This window comes from Colobus angolensis, unplaced genomic scaffold, assembly GCF_000951035.1.
Source record: "Colobus angolensis palliatus isolate OR3802 unplaced genomic scaffold, Cang.pa_1.0 Scaffold102, whole genome shotgun sequence".
NCBI classification, from domain to species: Eukaryota; Metazoa; Chordata; class Mammalia; order Primates; family Cercopithecidae; genus Colobus; species Colobus angolensis.
Genome location: NW_012111142.1, coordinates 8,855,781 through 8,874,643, shown reverse-complemented (window position 1 = coordinate 8,874,643; position 18,863 = coordinate 8,855,781). Strand labels below are relative to the sequence as shown.

General features: G+C 43.6%; 1 protein-coding gene across 1 annotated transcript in view; it reads left to right on the top strand.

Moving 5' to 3' along the window:
- Positions 1–16,491, top strand: part of C8A (complement component 8, alpha polypeptide) — a 62,527-nt gene extending 46,036 nt beyond the window's left edge. Inside the window, exons 8-11 of the mRNA XM_011941439.1 lie at positions 5,085–5,210; positions 6,366–6,523; positions 10,828–11,050; positions 15,956–16,491. Of these exons, the coding sequence (XP_011796829.1) occupies positions 5,085–5,210; positions 6,366–6,523; positions 10,828–11,050; positions 15,956–16,107 (659 nt within the window). The 3' untranslated portion in view covers positions 16,108–16,491. The remainder of the gene's footprint in view (positions 1–5,084; positions 5,211–6,365; positions 6,524–10,827; positions 11,051–15,955) is intronic.
- The last annotated feature ends 2,372 nt before the right edge of the window (positions 16,492–18,863 follow it).

The window sequence follows — 18,863 nt, the reverse complement described above, 5'->3', positions numbered from 1 at the left end:
CTAGACTGAGAAGCAACCCAGCCTCCCACTACCTCTGTACTTCCTTAGGCATCTCACCTGATTTGCTTCTCTCTCTTTCCCACTCTGGAGTTCAAGTCCCATTGGCTTTTCTGAGTAGAATCTTGCTGCTGAGGAAACAAGCCCTCTGCAGGGTCTCCCTCATCTTCCATTATACTCCTAGCTTTGTCTGGCTAATCCCTACTTGTTCTACTGGTCTCTGGCTCCTTCTTCTGACCCCCACAGACACCTTCCCTGACCCTGCTGCCCTGTATCAGAGTCCTCCCCTCACACTACAATAATTGTGTGTTTCCTTGTCTATTTCCCCACACTTGACTCTCAACTTACAGAGGTCAAGCACTCTCCTGAGTCCTCCTTATTTCTCAGCTAGCTCTAACACAGTAAAACGTCATTAGGTACTTATCAAAGTTGTCTCAAATGTTCTTAAAGTGTTCCGCTGTGTTCTTAAAGTCTCAGGATCACGACATTAGAGGTCACCTTAAAAGATCACTGGTCTTTTCTACCCTTCAAACCCTACTGTACCCTCACAGGCAAACAGCCAGCCTCAGCTTTGTCTCCTACAATGGTGAGAGCTCACTGCCTGCTGGAACACCTCATCTCTGCTCGACTTCTGACTGTGATAATGATCGACCTTATGCTAAGCCTAAACTTGCCTTCCTGTAGCTTCTGGCCTTTGGGTCCTAGTTCTTGCCCTTGCAACCACACAAATAAACCTAATTCTTCTTCCTCAAGACAACTCTCTGGAGAGTTTAATCCAGTTCTACTGGTCTCTCTTAAAGAGAAATCTTTTTTCCTTTCTTCAGGTAAACATCCTTAGTCACCTCTAATATTTTCAAAAGGATGTGGCTCTGAACATCTTCACCCTCATGCTTATTCTTCTCTGATAATTCCCTATTTTTAAATTTTATTATGGTAAAAATACTTATCATGAAATCTGCCCTCTTAGCCAATTTTAACAGTACAATACAGTGTTGTTAATTATAGGGACATGTCGCTCTCATATCTTATCTTGTATAATTGAGATTATATAAGATAGTTGTATTAGTAATTCTACCTTTCCTCTTGCCCTCAGCCTCTGGAAACCACCATGATACCCTTTGATTCTATGTATCTGACTCTTGGTATATCTAATATAAGTGGAATCAGGCAGTCTTTATCCTTCCGTGACTGGCTTATTTCACATAGCAGTATGTCCTCAAGGTTCAGTCGTATTGTCACATATGGCAGGGTTTCCTTCTTTTTAAAGGCTGGATAATGTTCAATGAAGAAAATCATATTTTCTTATTTCATTTTTTTAAAGTGTTTTTGCACACAGCTCTGCGTTTCTCTAACCTATGGAGAGGAGAGTGAGATTATTTTCTCCTTCGTTTTACTAATTATAATTTGTACCCTGGTTTCATTACCCTACTGAGCAGGGAGTAATCTAAAACTCTAAGGCCTTTTCTTTGGTTCTCCTGCTAAGCTGTGTCTATTTGCTACTGTGCTTATTCATTTGGCGTTTTGTCTGTAGGGTAGGATGTTAAAGTTTTCCCAATTCAGTCTCATTCTGCTATGCTTGGTGATATGGTTTGACCGTGTCCCCACCCAAATCTCATCTTGCATTGCAGTTCCCATAATCCCCACATGTCATGGGAGGAAACTGGCGGGAGATAATTTAATCATGGGGGTGGTTACCCTCTTGTGGTTCTCATGATAATGGATGGGTTCTCATGAGTTCTGGTGTTTTTATAAGGGGTTTTTCCCCTTTTCTTGGCACTCTTCTTGGTGCCACGTGAAGAAGGACGTATTTGCTTCCTCTTCTGCCATGATTGTGAGTTTCCTGAGGCTTCCCCAGTCATGCTGCACTGTGAGTCAATTAAACTTCTTTCTTTTATAAAATCACCCAGTCGTGGGTATGTCTTTATTAGCAGCATGAGAACAGACTAATACACTTGGTCAGTGTATCCACCCAGCCTTTTGAGGGCTTTTTGGATGCTGTTTCTTTAACTGAATTATCCTTGGCTTCTTGTAGTTCTTATTCTGAGTAGATATGATGGAACTGGCTACTAAGTCCATATCCAAGGCATTGACAAAGGCATCAACTGAGACGGGATGCCAGAGTCCTGTGGCAAGCCACCAGAGATACTCTGTAGGACCACCGTGCTCAACATCTGATCCAAGATCCAATGAAGAGGAAACATCTGGGATACTTGTCCAAAATACACATTCCTGATTTCATAGAAATATACAATTAGAATTGATAGAGGTTGGGCCTAGTTACCTATATTTTTCAAAAGCACTCCAGATGATCTCAGTGTATAGCCTGGGTTGGGACAGATCAACTCCAGAGCTCACTGAGTTCAAAAGCCCCAAACAAACTGCAGTTTGATCTGGTCCAAAATTAAGCCTAAGGAGTGCAGCCTGATGGGATGGGATGGAGCAATGGCAGAGGATTGCCTGGTTCCATGAATATAGTCAGTCTATCCACACTACACACCTATCTGGGCAAGTTCTCTACAATGGCTCCAGACCTTTCTCTGTTCCTTTCACCTCAGACCCCCACCCCTAACTCTTTCTGTTTGTCTCTCTGGTTCTGAGTCCTGGCTTCCAACGCCAGTTTCAACTCCTGGATTTGGTACCAGGTTTGACTTCCTCTGCCCCGACCCCAACTTGTTAGTGTCATTTTCCCACAGGCTTTCTGTAGACAGCTCTGATTTTGGCATCTCTTACAGCCTCTGAGAGACTCCTTTCTAGCCCTGGCATATTGAAACAAAAAACTCTCGGGATATAGATTAGTCTTCATTTAAGACGTGGCCCCTAACCTGCTGACTTCTCAAGGGCAGGACCTTAGCTTTGCAGATTTACATCATATTCACATTAGTTATATTCTCAAGGTGTCTACATTGCCCAATATGCGATATGCTGGAGATGGTACACAGTAGGTGCTTACTACATTTTCCTCTCAGATGGCAGAATTCTTTTGTCTGAGGCAATAACTGAGATTAGTGAAAATACCGCAGGCTTCTAAACATGACAGACTTGAGCGTGAATCTCGGCTTCACCGTTTCTTAACTGTATGGCCTTAGGCAATATAATTAACCTTCATGAACCTCAGGCATCTCAACTATAAATGAAAAGTATGAGCTAAGTGTCTCAGAGTGCTTGGGCTCTCAGGTTCTATGATTCTTTGTAAGTCACAGACTCCCCTTGCTGGCTGGGACCCACTTTGGGGTCCTTAGATGGCAAATCTCTGCAGTCAAGTCGTGCTTTTCAAGTCAGGCTGGAATTTTCTTCTCCCAGCAGCACGTGGCAGGCTGTTGCCAGATCTTTTATGAGTATAATCACACCACAGGCATCCTCCAGCCCCCATTAATCAGCCCATCCTGTCGCTTTAATTCAGCAGCACTCCACCATCCACCTAAATAATCACTCTGGCTCCTACCCGTGAATTCTTTTCATCCACTTTTGTTTATCACCGTTGAAGCATTTTTTAATCAAAACAATTAAATATGCTAAATATTCCCCCAATGCATTAAATTAAAAGTGTTTGAATGGAAATGGCAGAAGAAGCCCTTTGCTCAGTGTTGAGTGCCGGTGCTCAGAGCATCACTTTCAACAAGCACTTTCAGCTCAGGAGTGACTCAGAAACTGATATCCAAAGAGTCACAAAGGGCTGCAGCTGAAAGGGGTCTTGGAGATGACAACCTCTTCTTTCCATAAATGGGAAACGGAGGCCCACTGGGATCATGGGCCTTTCCTAGGATCATACAGGGTGTTAGTGACTGGAATTTGAATTTAGGACTTAGGACTTCTAAGTTTCCTTCCATCAGAAACCCTTATCAAAGGACTCAGGGCATTCATTTATTTACTCATTTTTTAAAAATTCATCAATCATTTATTCTGAAAGTACTTACTGAACACGGCACACACCACATTGCTATGCTAGCAAGACAATGGTGAATTAGATGCAAGTCCTTGACCTCATAGAGTTTGCTGTTTAATGAGGACACAGGCACATAAACTTTGATGCTCAATACTCCCTTGAAAATAGTGAATCTAATCTTTAGCTCAATTGAATGACAGGTCTAAATTATTTTTCCTTTATGGTTGATAGAATAACAGTATGACTGGAAATAATTACTTTGTATAGTTGTAGTTTAAAGGAGTCATGTCTCAAAATACAAACTCCTTTAGCTACCGAAAAGGTTGGACTCTGTAGCATGGTCAATATCCCTCCAGTCTATTTATCTAGTTTTATCTTGCCAGGCAGACCTAGGATTGGAAACCCAGCTCTATCTATTTACATAGCAATGTGGCTTTACTGCTTTAAGAATTATTTTCCTCATCTGCAAAAGTCAGTTCCTCAGTGGGTCCTCAGATGTAGACAAATACAGATAATGGCTAATGTGGGCCTGACAGTCTTTATGGGGTCTGAAGGGCAGGTAAACTTCCCATGGTGATCCATTCATCTTCTAGCAAGACTTTGGCCTCTCTGGGGTGCAAAGACGACCTGGACAAAAAGAATTGTGATGAAGACGATCACTCAGGCACAGAGAACATTGGTAGCTCTGAAAAAAGAGGGAATTATTCAGATCTAAAAATGGTTCATGGAGTAAATGACATTTGAATGAAAGCTTTTGGAGAGATGATGGGTAGAAGAGTAGTCTTTGGAAAGATGATGGAAAGGGAGGAGGAGAGGCATTTATAGTAGGGACAAATATGTTCAAAAGTTCAGAGTAATGGTGCCTATCATGGCCCGGGTGCTGAGGTAGGCATGGGGGCAAATGCAGATGGATGAGATAGAATTACTGCCTGAAGGTGGCTCAATAAAGAATGGTCAAAAGCAAGAGTGCTAGCATTTTTTACCAACTAGTATGTGCAACACATATCTCTTCTCATTTCAAGAATTATTTTGGTTGGAACCATGCAGAAGAGAAAACTGAAACTGGATTAAAGAACCAGGCTTTCAACTCAGGCCTTTTGGACTCCAAACATGAAGCTAACTTTTACTACTGTGACATAGTTGTACCGTGTCAAGTGTCTTTTAATAACTCAGCATTTTGTGTTTCTCTGTGTCCCTGTTGCAGGTATTACCAGCAGAGATATCATGACATGTTTTGGAGGCTCCTTGGGCATTCAATATGAAGGTGGAATAAATATTGATGGAGGTTTATCAGGAGACCATTGTAAAAAATTTGGAGATGGCAAAACTGGCAAGTGTTTAGCAATAGATCTCCCAAAAAGAGAAGCCAGGCTTTCCTTTGGACACACACTGGGACTTGGAAGCTATGTTTTTTTCCCAGTTGATTTCATTGTATTCAATGATCAGACTGCATAGGTGCTAAATGACCCAAACCAATGACCCGCAGTGGCTCTATTTTGAATCTACCATGGGTTTAAAATCACCTTTGAAGTATTTACTTTTATATGGGGCACCCTCCTAGATTTCAAGTGTTAGACAAAGATCCAAGTAAGAACTAGAATGAAAGGCATCTGGAAAATGGGCTGTTTAAATGAAGGCCCATCATATTACAGTTCAGAGGAAGGAAATAAGGCTGTTGAGAGAGAATATGGTTACCGAGTCCAAGCACAAAGAACAATTATTAGAGAGGGATTGTACAGGAATATTTTATGGCGTTTTCTGAACAAGTCAGTTTGGGTGTTCATGTATTCATTTACTCATCCATTCCTCAAACAGGCATTGAGATTTTCTTCCCCAAGTGGGAGACACAGAGGATACAGGGAAGATGAAGTTTATAATGTAGTAGGTAGAATAGATATTAAACAGATTCAAGCTATTCCCATTGTGTTAGGTTACCTGTAACTCCGGGCTTTAAGTCAAATTGTTTCCTCTCTCTTTCTATCCTCTCTTCATTTACTTGGCAAATACTCACTTACCTTTGTAGACAACTCACCTTTCTTCCTGATTGCCTCCCACACCTCCTACTGTATAGCTGACTAGTTTCTTTCGCTGTGCCCCCATTGAGTCCTATAGAAACATCTATAGCACCTATAATATTTGATTGAACCTATTTCGCATATAGCAGGTACTGAGTAAATATTTGACATATGAATGAATTAGCGAATGAATGAATAAATGAATGACCACCCATTTCCTATCCCCCTTATCCTCCATGTGGGTCAGGCTGTCCTCACAGTGTTTCTCCACTCCAGAGGATGGGACTATTTCTTGAGTCTTGGTCCTTCCCTTTTGCCTTGTCCTGCTAGCTAACCAAGAAGAGTAGAAAAATGGTAAACATCTAAAGAAAACATGTAACCTTTCTTCCAAATCTCATTAGTGGGATTTGTCAACCAGTCCTTGGGCTTTTTGGGAAATGAGCTAATGCAGTTTATCCTCTTGGCGGCAGAAAGGGCCAGGAAGGCCATGGCTGTGGAAGACATCATTTCTCGGGTACGAGGTGGCAGTTCTGGCAGGAGTGGTGGCTTGGCACAGAACAGGAGCACCATTACATACCGTTCCTGGGGGAGGTCATTAAAGTATAATCCTGTTGTTATCGATTTTGAGGTAAGTCTTTTCGCAGCTGAAGAAACTCTACGTCCATGAGGAATGAAAGTGAAGCAGACCAGATCATTTCATATTTCTTATTATGAGCCCATCAAAGAACAAGATTAAATGTAACGGCACACTGAACTAGTGGCCTTGCTTGTGCCTGACTCCAGGGAATGCACAACTTCAGACCCAGGCCACGGGAGAGCAGGGATCAGAAACTGGTCAGTGCCCAGTTTTACACTGCTCATCCCAGAAGTTCCTCAGCATGAGTTCACATTAGGCAAATCGTGATTTTTATTTATACATAAAAGACTTTAAAAATCACATGGGCTACATTAGGGGGTGGCAAACTTTTTCTGTAAAATGTCAGAGAGTAAATATTTTAGGCTTTGTGGGACATATGCAATCTATGATACACAAATTAGTAGTAGTAGTTCTTCTTCTTTCTCTTCTTCATCAAATCTCTTTAAAAAGATAAAAGTCATTCTTAGCTCAAAGGCCATACAAAAATAAGCTGTGGGTTAGACTTGGACCCAGGCTGCAATTTGCTACCACGCTCCAAAGTTATCTCATCTCCCCATTACAGGAACCTCTGGCATAGATACTATTCCCTCCCATTAAAAAGTTTAGGAAACAGGCTCTGAAAAATCAAGTGAAAATGTTTGAGGTCATAGAGCTCAGAGGTGGCAATGCTTGGATTTCAGACCTCTGGACTTCATATCCAATTCTCACTTCTCTCTGTCCTAGCACCTCCCTTGAAGAAGTGTCTCTCAACTACTAGGGGCAGTTTTGCTCCACAGAGGAAATTTAGCAATGTCTGGAGATGTTTTTGATATTCTTGTCACCACCCACAGTGGGGCAAAGGAGGTGTTACTGGCATCCAGGAGGCAGAGGCCTGGGATGCTGCTAAACGTCCTTCCATGCACAGAACAGACCCCACAGCAAAGAAGTATCTGGCCTCAAGTGTCAATAATGCCAAAGTTGAGAAACTCTGCCTTAAATGCTTAACTTCACAAAGTATGGAAAACTCTATTCTAACCACAAAGGAGGTAATTGTTCTAGCTGTTGCCAAACTACTTCTGTCAATATGCGGTGTAGTCCGTTCAAAATAAGACTGCATTTTAGACTTTGAAGCAAAAGATGATCATTTTCTCATCCATTTTCTCCCTACCCTTTTCTATTTTTCTACGTATATTTAAAATCCCAGATATGGATATAGTCCTTCTCTTAAAACATATACCTGTAGTTACCTATAGTTAAACCTTGAAGTCTATTCTAACACCCTGGTTTCTGTGAAGAAAGAGGTCAGATGGATTAACCTTGATTTCATTTCTTCTTCAATAAGTAAGAAACCATTTTCACGCAACTGTAATTCACATAGAGTTTGAAAATTGATATCATCAAGCTATTAGTGATTTGAGCAAAAACTGTAAAATTGATATCAGGAGTAATATATAAACTTTCACAGGCAAGAGGGGAACTTGGTGTTTGCCTTGAGAAAAACTTCCCTGGGAAGACTGAGGGTCATCATTTGGAGAAGACCACTACAGTCTTTTGGAAAAAAGAGCCCAGACTTTGGCAGGGTTGGGTGGGAGGGAGGGGAAAGACATAATTTAGGTCAGAGCTCAGCCACTTTTTCAACGTGTGACCTTTGACAAGTTACTTCCTTCAGTGAGCCTCAGTTTCCTGCTCTATCACATAGAGATAACGTCACAAGACTCAGGAGATCAGAAGTTACTTAGTAAATGTCAGTTGAATAAACAGGTTCAGCACAATATCTCAAAGTTGGCAAATGATAGAGTCCAACTCGAGTCATGTTTGACTGACACTAACATCCTTAGTCTCTTCACAACTCATGTTGCCCCCTGAGAAGTTTGGACTCGATGCATTAAGCCTTGGGCAGGCTTTACAGCAGGGAAGTAACACAGCTAGCACTGTGCTTTAAAAAGAGAATGCTCACGGGGAAATAAAGGATGATTTGAAGAAGAGAGAGATTACAGACAAGGGGACCAGGTAAGGGTTATTTGGAGCCTGATGTTCAGAGTGGAAACAGCGTCTTATTCACTTGCGTATCTCCCAGAGTTCAGCAGTGCTTGTTTATAGCACGTTCATGAAAGTAGGAGTCCTGTTATGTTACGTTTGTGTTATGTTATTTTGCTATGTTGTGTTGTGTGATATATTACTGTGTGTTATTTTGTGTTGCTATCTTGTATCATTTGATAGCTGAGTCTTTTTTCCCATCTGCAAAACGGGAACAAGATCATTGCCAATACATTTTCAAGCTCTAACGTCCTAAGACCCCTTTTCTCCACCTCTCTCCCCTCCTTTAACTCCACCAGTCCACCCTATGGAGTAGTTTCTCTCTTCCTGTGGTTCCTGGGAGAGAGAGATCTGAGGTAGGGAACTGGGTGCTGAGCTCCACTGGAAAGTCAAAGAGACCTCCACATGCTTAATGGTCCTGGCCTTCCCTGGAACTAAGAGTCATCTTTGACCAGGCCAAAAGGGCAGCGTATTCTACGCTGACTTCCTAACAATGGGACTGAATTCCCTGAACTTCCAGTAAGTGGTTTTCTCCCCTTGGCTGGGGGCCCTACCAGTCCTGATATTACCTGCCTGCTGACCTCAACCGCAGCCCCTGACCACAGGCCAAAGTCTGTTTGCCACAGGTCTTTCTGTACACACTTCCAGGAACTCAGTCAAAGCTATTGCCAGTGCCCTTAGTTGATTTCTGTTTCCAGGGAAGTGAGACTACCGTAATGTGGCTCAGTCCTACTGTTGACTTGCTCTGTGACCTTGGCAAATCACTTCCCCTTGGGGGGCCTCAGGTTCCTCTCCTTAAAATGAGAGATCTGGAGAAGTTCCTTCCTTTTATGAGTGTATTAAAATGTGTAACATTATAAGCATGCTGCAGATAACCATATGTACATGCAATTTCAAAAACACAGAGTTTGGGGTTTTTTTTGTTTGTTTGTTTTTTGTTTGTTTACTATTATCACATTCAGCTAACAAAAATGGTGCTTAATTTTTTTGTCATTCGTCCCTTGTACAGTTGTATCTCACATTCAGTACTTCTTTAGATCCTCATAAGAAATCTGGAAATTAAGTATTATTCCCATTTTCTAGATAATGAAGCTTAGACTTAGACAGGGACAGTTAGGCCACATAACTGGAAAGTGAACCACATTTACTTAGCTTTTACCATGTGACAGGCCTTTCCCCTATATCATCTCCCTTAATCCTCACAATAATCCTGGAAGGTGCGATGACTGTTCTCCCTTTACAGATGATGAAGGAGGCTCTGTATGTCATATGCCAAAGATCACACAATTGGAAGCAGGGTAGCTGGGGTTTGAAGTCAGGTTTTCTGGCTCCAGATTCATTGCTCCTTGTGCTTCATCTACTGCTTCTCAGTTGAGGCAATTATTTTCCCCAAGGAATATTTGGCAATATCAGGAGGCAGTTTTGATTTTCACAACTGGAAGGGGGCTGCTGGCAGGTAGGGGGTAGAGAACAGGGACTCTGCTAAACAGCCTACAATGCATAGGACAGCCCACTCCTGCCAATAAAGAATTATCCAACTTGATACGCAATAGTGCCAAGGTTGAGAAACCCTGAACTATGGTCATGCCTGGAATGGGTTGCATCAGTTGTAAATAACCCCTACCCAGCCACATGTAGCTGCCACAGTTACACCATTACGGGAATTGCTCAGCAATGACAACAACACTACCTGTCAAGGATTTTATTAATTCCTTCATTGAAGGCTGACAATCAAAACATACTTTTCCTGCTTCCTAAACATTGTAGATGGGGCAGATGAGTTGGCACAAATAACTTCTAAGCTCACTTGGGATTGGGAGTGCACAGGTTTCAGAGTTAAGTAGGTGATTCTCGTGGGGAATGTACACATTGCTCCAGAATTATTGTGAGGATTAAGGGAGATGACATAGGGGAAAGGCCTGTCACAAGGTAAAAGCTAAGTAAATGTGTCTCACGTCCTAGCTGTGTGACCTTGGACTTTTAGCTGCCCCTCTCTAAACCTGATCTTCATTATTATTTCTTAATAATTGTGTGTTTCTGAGCCGGTCACTTACACACTCTGAGTCTCCGTCTCTTCTGCTGGGAGCTGAGGAGTTTGTTTAGTGCCTATGTCAGAGAGCGGCTGTGAGGATCCAAGGTGGTGGGATAAGTTGAGTGTCTGTGTCTGTGTCTGTGCCTGGCATGTATCAGGCCTTCCAGAAGCTTGATGTTCGGTTCTTAGGCTCTGGGAAAGTAGACAGAGCCCAGGGAGGGGCGCTGTGTTCTTTCTGTGCCCACAGATGCAGCCTATTCATGAGGTGCTGCGGCACACAAGCCTGGGGCCTCTGGAGGCCAAGCGCCAGAACCTGCGCCACGCCTTGGACCAGTATCTGATGGAATTCAATGCCTGCCGATGTGGGCCCTGCTTCAACAATGGGGTGCCCATTCTCGAGGGCACCAGCTGCAGGTGCCAGTGCCGCCTGGGTCGCCTGGGCCCTGCCTGTGAGCAAATACAGACAGAAGGTAAGCTCTGTGCATCCCCACCCAGTTCCAGCCTGGCCCAGCTCAAAGGGGCCAGTGCAGAAAGGACTTTTGGGGTTCCCAGGCCCTCCTTTCTGAGCCCTCCTAGCCATTACCCAGGAGCCACCCTTGAGAGTTCTATTCATCATCCATCACACTTAATAGTTCTTGTGCTTTGTCCTTGCCATCAAGACTTTTCTCAGATAAGAACTGTTTTTCACCAAGATGTTTATGGATACCAGGATTTATTTATGGAGGAATAAACTAGTTTCCTAGTTTATTCATCACAAATTAGGTGGCTTACAACAACAGAAGTATATTGTTTCAGACTTCTGGAAGCTAGAAGTCCAAAGTCAGGTGTGTTGGCTAGGTTGGTTCCTGCCAGAGACTGAGGGAGTGTGTGGTCCATGCCCCTCTCCTACCTTTTGGTGGTTGTCAGCAATCCTTGGCATTTCTGGGCTTGTAGATGCATCACTCCAGTCTCTGCCTCTGTCTTCATGTGGCATTCTTACCTCTATAACTCTGTTTCTCTTCTTATAAGAACCACCAGTCATTGGGTTAGAGCCCACCCTAATCCAGCAGGACCTCATTTTAATGTGATTTCATCTGCAAAGATCCTATTTCCAAATAATATCATGTTCACAGGTAACAAGGGTTTGCCTTCAACGTATCTTTTGGGGAAGCACAATTCAACTCACTAAAAGAGATAGGTAGTTGTCATTTCAGTGTAAGGAGTTGTGACTAAAAACAAGGTTTGGGCAAGGAAAGTTTAAACGCAGATAGCTGCAATATGAACCAACTTGTACCAGGGAAGAAAGTCATCAAACAAGCATTAAAAGTCCATCACTTAAAAATGAAGAAGTCTGAGGATGTGGATGTGCATCCCAGACACTTTACTAAGTCACTGTGAGACACTGATTATTCACGTCTTTCTGGGGCTTAGCTTTCTCATCTATGTTCCCTTTTAGCCCCAAGAGTCTCTATGCATGTTCCAGTTCCTAAGCTCCCAATTTTTCAGGCATATGAAACTGTTTATATGAAAATGATGGCAAAATGTATCAGCTACCTAATCAATATATACATTAACCTAAATTGGCTATTGCAATGAAGAAAACACAAAGGGAAAAACAAAGAAGTCTGGCTGGGCAAACCCAAGGTATTACAATTGACTCCAGTAAACAAACAGTTGAAGCACAGGGTGGAGGGAGCTGAAGCCATGTGGCCCAACGGCCACGTGAAAGAAACAGGCCAACCATTAGTCCCAGTTCAGTTAGTGGGAGCCTGATACAGACGGCCCCATAGTGAAAGATGGGTTAACAGAAGTCAAGAGTCCAGGATAAGATTCTTCTCTGGCATACCAAGATCTTTGTTCTTGGTGTCACATTTCACCAGATACTGGCAAAGCAAAGCAGGCAACCCAGGGAAGTGGGAAGGCTCAAACCTATGTACTAAGAAGATCTGGAGAGATTGGGAACTTTTGGCATGAAGAAGAAAGACTGAGGAGGGACAAGTCTCATATAAACCACCACATGGGAGGACATGTTTTCTATGGCCCCTGAGATTAGGTTGTAGGACTAAAGGAGAGAAGCTATAGCAAAGGGATGAGGGCTTAATGAGGGAGGACTTTCTTCTGCATGTACTGTGGCAGGAGTGCGGGAATGGGACAGATGACCACTTTTCAGGGAATTGTAATGAAAGAGATTCATTCTTCCAAGGGATGATTGGGCAAGACAGCCTCAAGGTCCTTCCTACCCCCAGAATCTCTGAGTCTCTGACCCAAACAAGGGATAGCAACATGGTGAGCAGTCGGTAGTTTGAAGCTTAAAATCTTTAAATGCAAAATTGAATTTAAATATTTTAAGCTTCAAACTACAAATACCAACTTCTTTAGGATACAAGGGGATCTTTATGCAGTAGACCTGGTTTTAAAATGAGATCATGGTGAGTTATTATTTCCTCTTTGGGAGAGTAGTTCTAAGTAGGAGGCAGGATAGCATAGCTCAGGTATCAAACAGATCTTTCGTTTTTTGTTTTTGTTTTTGTTTTGAGATGGAGTCTCACTCTGTCACCCAGGCTGGAGTGCAATGGTGTGATCTTGGCTCACTACAACCTCCACCTCCCAGGTTCAAGCAATTCTCCCACGTCAGCCCGCACTCCCCCACCCCCACCCTGAGTAGCTGGGACTACAGGCATGCGCCACCATGCCTGGCTAATTTTTGTATTTTTTACTAGAGATGGAGTTTTGCCATGTTGGCCAGGCTGGTCTCGAACTCCTGGCCTCAAGTGATCTGCCCGCCTCAGCCTCCCAAGGTGCTGGGATTATAGGCGTGAGCCACCACATTCAGCCCAGATCTTTAATTGCTAAGCTGCCGATTTCCATCTGGGCATACCCTCTAAAATGAGATTATACTGGAACCTTCTCAAAGATTGTGTTGAGGATTAAACTAGTTAACACTCATGGTAGGCTCTATTATAATAAGAAAAAGATGAGACAGCTTCATGTGGGATGTTTCATTGGTAGAGGATTGTTCTGGGTTGTTACTTCTTCAAATTCCTCCTTTGGTGGCAAAAGGGAATAGAATCTGAGCTGCCTGTGTCCTGTGGGAGATAAGCCAAGAGGCTGAGTGAAAGCCAAAGACCTTAAGAAGGAGCCTGCAGAGAATACAAACCAAGGAGACCAACTCCCAGGGCCAGTTCCATCTTCCATGGAACTGCAGATTCCAGTTTCCTTGTGAGAACTGGAAAAAAGGCACTGCCTGGTAGGTGGGTGAATTGGGAGAGAAAAAGAAAACCACTCTGGACTGATACAGCACAGCTCAAGGGTCCAGGGCTTTCCTGACTTCCCAAGCAGGGTATGGACTGGGTTGCAGCCACCATTTTCCCATTGGCCAGGCAGCATTCCCAAGGGGACCAAAGATCAATAAACAGACAAAATAACTAAGCCTTATTGGTAACAACCATTATAGCAGCATGTATATGAACTCATTTATTTTCCCAACAACCTTATGACATAAATGCTATTATGAGTCCCAATTTACAGATGAGGAAACCAGGGCAGAAGGAAGGTTGGATAATTTGCTCAAGGTCACCTAGCTGGGGAATGAAAGAGCAAGGATTTGGACCCAGGACCCAATCTCTTAACCATTACACCCTACTGAGTCACATCCTAAGAGTGAGGAAATTTGGGGAATGAGAGTAGAGGATCTGAGACAACTTCAGTAAGTGTCATCTTGGGGAGTGGAAAGTGGGGTATATACCAGTTCCTGGTTATCAACCTGGCCTGGCTTAAAGGAACACATGTGAGCCTTGCCAGAGTAATTTAATTATAGCACCTCAAGGGCCCTCAGAACCAGTGACTTGCTAGGATCCCCGTCCACACAGGATAGAGACAAGGAGAAGAGGGAGTGTGGGCTACCCAGACGTGCCTCTCCATGGTCCAGTGGCAGGCTCAGTGGCAGGCAGGCGGAGACACCTGCACACGTGGTGGGCATCAGAGAAGGTGTGGGCATTACATAATGATCTGCAGGAAGGGATGAGACAGAGGGCTGCTCCCAAGGTTCCATTCCTCCTGCATTCAGTTGCAGGCAGTGCACTTAGTTCATTGCAGGCAGCTCATGGCACTCCATCAACCTGGTTCCAAGCAAGGTGTGGACATCAGGTGGCCTTGGGGCTATCATACTGAACTTTCAGCCTGATGGAGACTGGGCTGGCAAGGAAGTCTGAGGCAGGGCAGTCAAATTCCATGGAGGCCCATTACAGTCCCTGGGAATTTTCCCAGCAAACCTTTGCCTATGGGGACCAAGGCACAGAGGTGGGAGAAAGAGACAGAGAGCCTTGCTGTGGCTGCCCCATCAGGGAGTATAATTACAGAGCTGGAAGGAACTTGGAGATAATCCAATCCAATGATATTCACACTGTGATCTGAGGAGCCTTGGGGTCTCAGAGCTGCCCCAGTGGAGGAGGGCGAGCCTGACAGACATCCAGCTTCAAATAGAGCAGCTCCACTTTCATCTGACTTCGAGGTTGGGGTCCACGTAAGATTTCATTTAGGAAAAATGAAATTGTGATGAGAAAAATAATGATTGAAAAATACCCACTGGATTAGTCCATCCTTCTCATATGATAACGTCCAAAACTCAGGCCAAGCCCCAGGCTAGGCAATTCTCTGAGCTAGATTTTCAGATAGTCCATGGTCAGTGCATGTGTTCAGATGCTCTGTGCAGAGAGGCAGTCACCCTCTGTGCCTCTGTTGCCAGAGTCTGAGGGGGTTTGATTTGCAGATCCTCATACAAAAGCTTAGCAATCCTCTCCAGGGAGGTGCCCGGCCAAACCTTTTCTCTGACTCCCCAGCCGGGCGGTCCTCCCCGTTCTCCACACCCTCCAGTGACTCTGTGTCATTCTTCCAACGGAGCACACCTTCTGCCTCCCTCCGCTATCCATCTTCCATGGAACGGCGGATTCCAATTCCATGAGATGGGCTCCCAGTGGCCTCTTCTCACTCCATCCAGTTTCAAATTAAGTGCACGGCAGTGAGCACAGACGTCTTGGTTTGCTACCTGAAGGCATTTCCCCAAGGAGGGATTGCAGACAACTTTCAGGCAACAGGATAACCCTCCCTCCTCAGTAGCAGCTCTGCAACCCCCTGGACAGTGCCCCCAGGGACAATTAAAAGCCTGTCTGCCATGGTCTCCACAGTGAAACTGCCCTTGCTACATTCGGACTAGCAAAGAAGCAAAGACCCTATGTGCCTTATCCGTAGGTACCTCCAACAAGCTGCAGTCAACCAAAGGAGGGGAGGCCAGTCCATCTCCCAAGGGTCCCACCCACCCCTCCCTGTTCGTCACCAGACAGGCACTTCCTTCTTAACCATATGCTAACCTCCTCCTCCCTGGGAAACTTCCTCCACAGGAGCCAAAGCAGATGGGAGCTGGAGTTGCTGGAGCTCCTGGTCTGTGTGCAGAACAGGCACCCAGGAAAGGAGAAGAGAGTGTGACAATCCTGCGCCTCAGAATGGAGGGGCCTCGTGTCCAGGGCGGAAAGTACAAACGCAGGCTTGCTGAGGGCCTCTGAGCACAGGCTGGACCAGATGCTGTGGATCGCCCCTGCACTGACTATTGGATAAAGACTTCTTTCAACTGAGAGACAATGCAAATCAGCACACTTTTTTCTTTGTTCTGCCAGCTTCCAGGCCTAAGACTAGGTTTTGCTATCTACAGCCAACTATTCTATTACTTACGAAACTCAATCATTTTATTCAGCAACTGGATGTTGACTGTTAACTAAAAGCTCTGTCCTGCTCACAGCACCTTGAATCATCAAAAAAATAAAGTAAAATAGAAAACTGAGAAAACTCAATCCATGACCAGAGAGAACTTACAGGATGTTAGAGACAAAGCAAGCAGACACCTGAAACAATCAACGCCCAATTAAACAAAGTAGGATGAGAATTCTCTTAGTTCTTTGATAACAATATTTGTTCTTTCATGGAAACATTATTAATTGGTAGGGTAAGCAGACACTCTGAAATAATGAGAAAAATATTAAAAATTGACTTGAGTTATTTCAATTTTCCTTCATTTGAACTCATTTATTAATTCAATTAATCTCTCTAGTTCCCTTAAGTTCTTACCACAAATGTGACATTTCTTCTAATTATTTTCTCATGGAACACTTCTTTTCCTTCATTGCAATTTTCATAACTAGTAATTATATTATCTTAGTCTCTTTGGGCTGCTCTAACAAAAAGCCTTAAACTAGGTGGCTTATAAACAACAGATATTTATTTCTCACAGTTCTGGAGGCTGGGAAGTCCAAGATCAAGGAAGATTCAGTGTCTGGTAAGGGCCCACTTCTTAGTTTTTACAGGACTGTCTTACTGCTGTGTCCTTACATGGTAGAAGAGGCTAGGCAGTCTCTTAGGTCCCTTCTTTAAGGTCACTAATCCCATTCATGAGGGCTCCATTCTCATGACCTAGTCACTTTCTGAATGTCCCACCTCCTCATGCCATCACTTTGGGGTTAGGATTTCAACATTTGAATTTTGAAGGGACCATGTTCAGATCATAGCATATATATTTAACCCCACATCTCCTGTGACTATTTAAGATCTATCTCTTCCTAAGAGATAATAATCTTGAGGGCAGAAGTCAAGTTTGTTTTGTTTAGCACTGTAGCCCCGGAGGTCAGGCTTTGCCTTAAATGTAGCAGGGACTTAGTAAGTAGCTGTGATTAAATAAGTGAATGAATTGAAGAGTCAATTCATAGATGAGGAGCACATTGGTCAGCCTCCCAGAGTGGAGAGTGGATTTGAAGAGGCCAACTAGTGACTATCAATTCACCTTCTCTGACCCATCTCTAGGGGTGGTCAATCACACCAGCCAGCGTCAGAATCCCACAGCACTCCAGTCATGCCTCAAATAGAGAACATTTTAGGTAGCACTGAATTTTCTGTTTATCCGTCAGTTTCCTGTGTTAGATTGTGAGCTCCTTGAAGGCCAAATCTACAATCCTAGTGCATAGTAGGTACTCAAGAAACGCCTGATGACTAACATATATATTGATGCTTCAAGTCATTCCAGAGTCCTCAATCTTGTTAAAGTAAGAATAAGAATTATGTATATAAAACAACTAGAGGAGGCTTTAGGGAAATTAATTGTTGAGTTAATGCTAAAATATGTAGCACACAAAATAAGTGCTGAAGGAGGCCAGGTGGGAGAGAGACTTACCTTTCCATGAGTGTGTATATTGTGGATGGCATGGGGCTTGCCCCAGGCCCTGAAGGACTTTTCAAGTAGGCAAAGAGGGAGGAGATCTCTCAAACAGAAATTCAGCATGAGACAAAGTCTGAAAGTGAGAAAGACAATTAGGGGTGTGTGCAGGTGCGTATGTGTCAGGAATGGGGAGTGGGGAAAATAATGCATGTAAATAAAATAAGGCATATAAAACACTTGGCACCATGCCTGTCATACAGGACATTATTAGCCTCACCCTTATCATCATCATTATTAAGACTATTAAAGAATGTGATTTAGAAGTTGATTGCTGAACTCTTTAGATCTTCTGTCTGAAAAAAGAAAAAAGACTCTCTTATTGCCTTCCGTCCTGTCATTAATTTGCTTTTTACTTTTTAACTTATATTAATAATTAACCTACATTCATTATTTACTGAGTAGTGGCAGTTTCATGCTAGAAAGTGACCAAGGGCCAAATTGACCAGGCCACGTGAGCACTTTAAAGAGAGCATTCGATCTTGACCTAAAAACAGTGGTTCTTAAACTTGGTTGTATGTTACAATCACCTGAGGAGTTTTTAAAACCCTGATGTCTACAGGCTGCACCCCAAACCAATTAAATCTTAATCACTGGGGGTAGGGACCAGACATCTGTAGTTTTTTGGGTTTTCTTTTGTTGGTGTTGTTTGTTTGTTTTGAGACAGAGTCTCCAGGCTGGAGTACAATGGTGTAATCTTGGCTCACTGCAACCTCTGCCTTCGGGATTCAAGCGATTCTCTTGACTCAGCCTCCTCAGTAGCTGGGACTGCAGGTGCACGCCACCATGATGCCCAGCTAATTTTTGTATTTTTAGTAGAGATGAGGTTTCACCATACTGGTCAGGCTGGTCTCGAACTCCTGACTTCAGGTGATCCACCCGCCTCGGCCTCCTAGAGTGCTGGGATTACAGACGTGAGCCACTGTACCTGGCCTGACATCCTTAGTTTTAAAAGTTCCCCAGGTGATTCCAAGTGCAGCCAAGGTTGAGGCTCCTGAGAGTGGAGGAATCATTATATGGGCATGGGGAATGGGGTCTGTGACAAAACA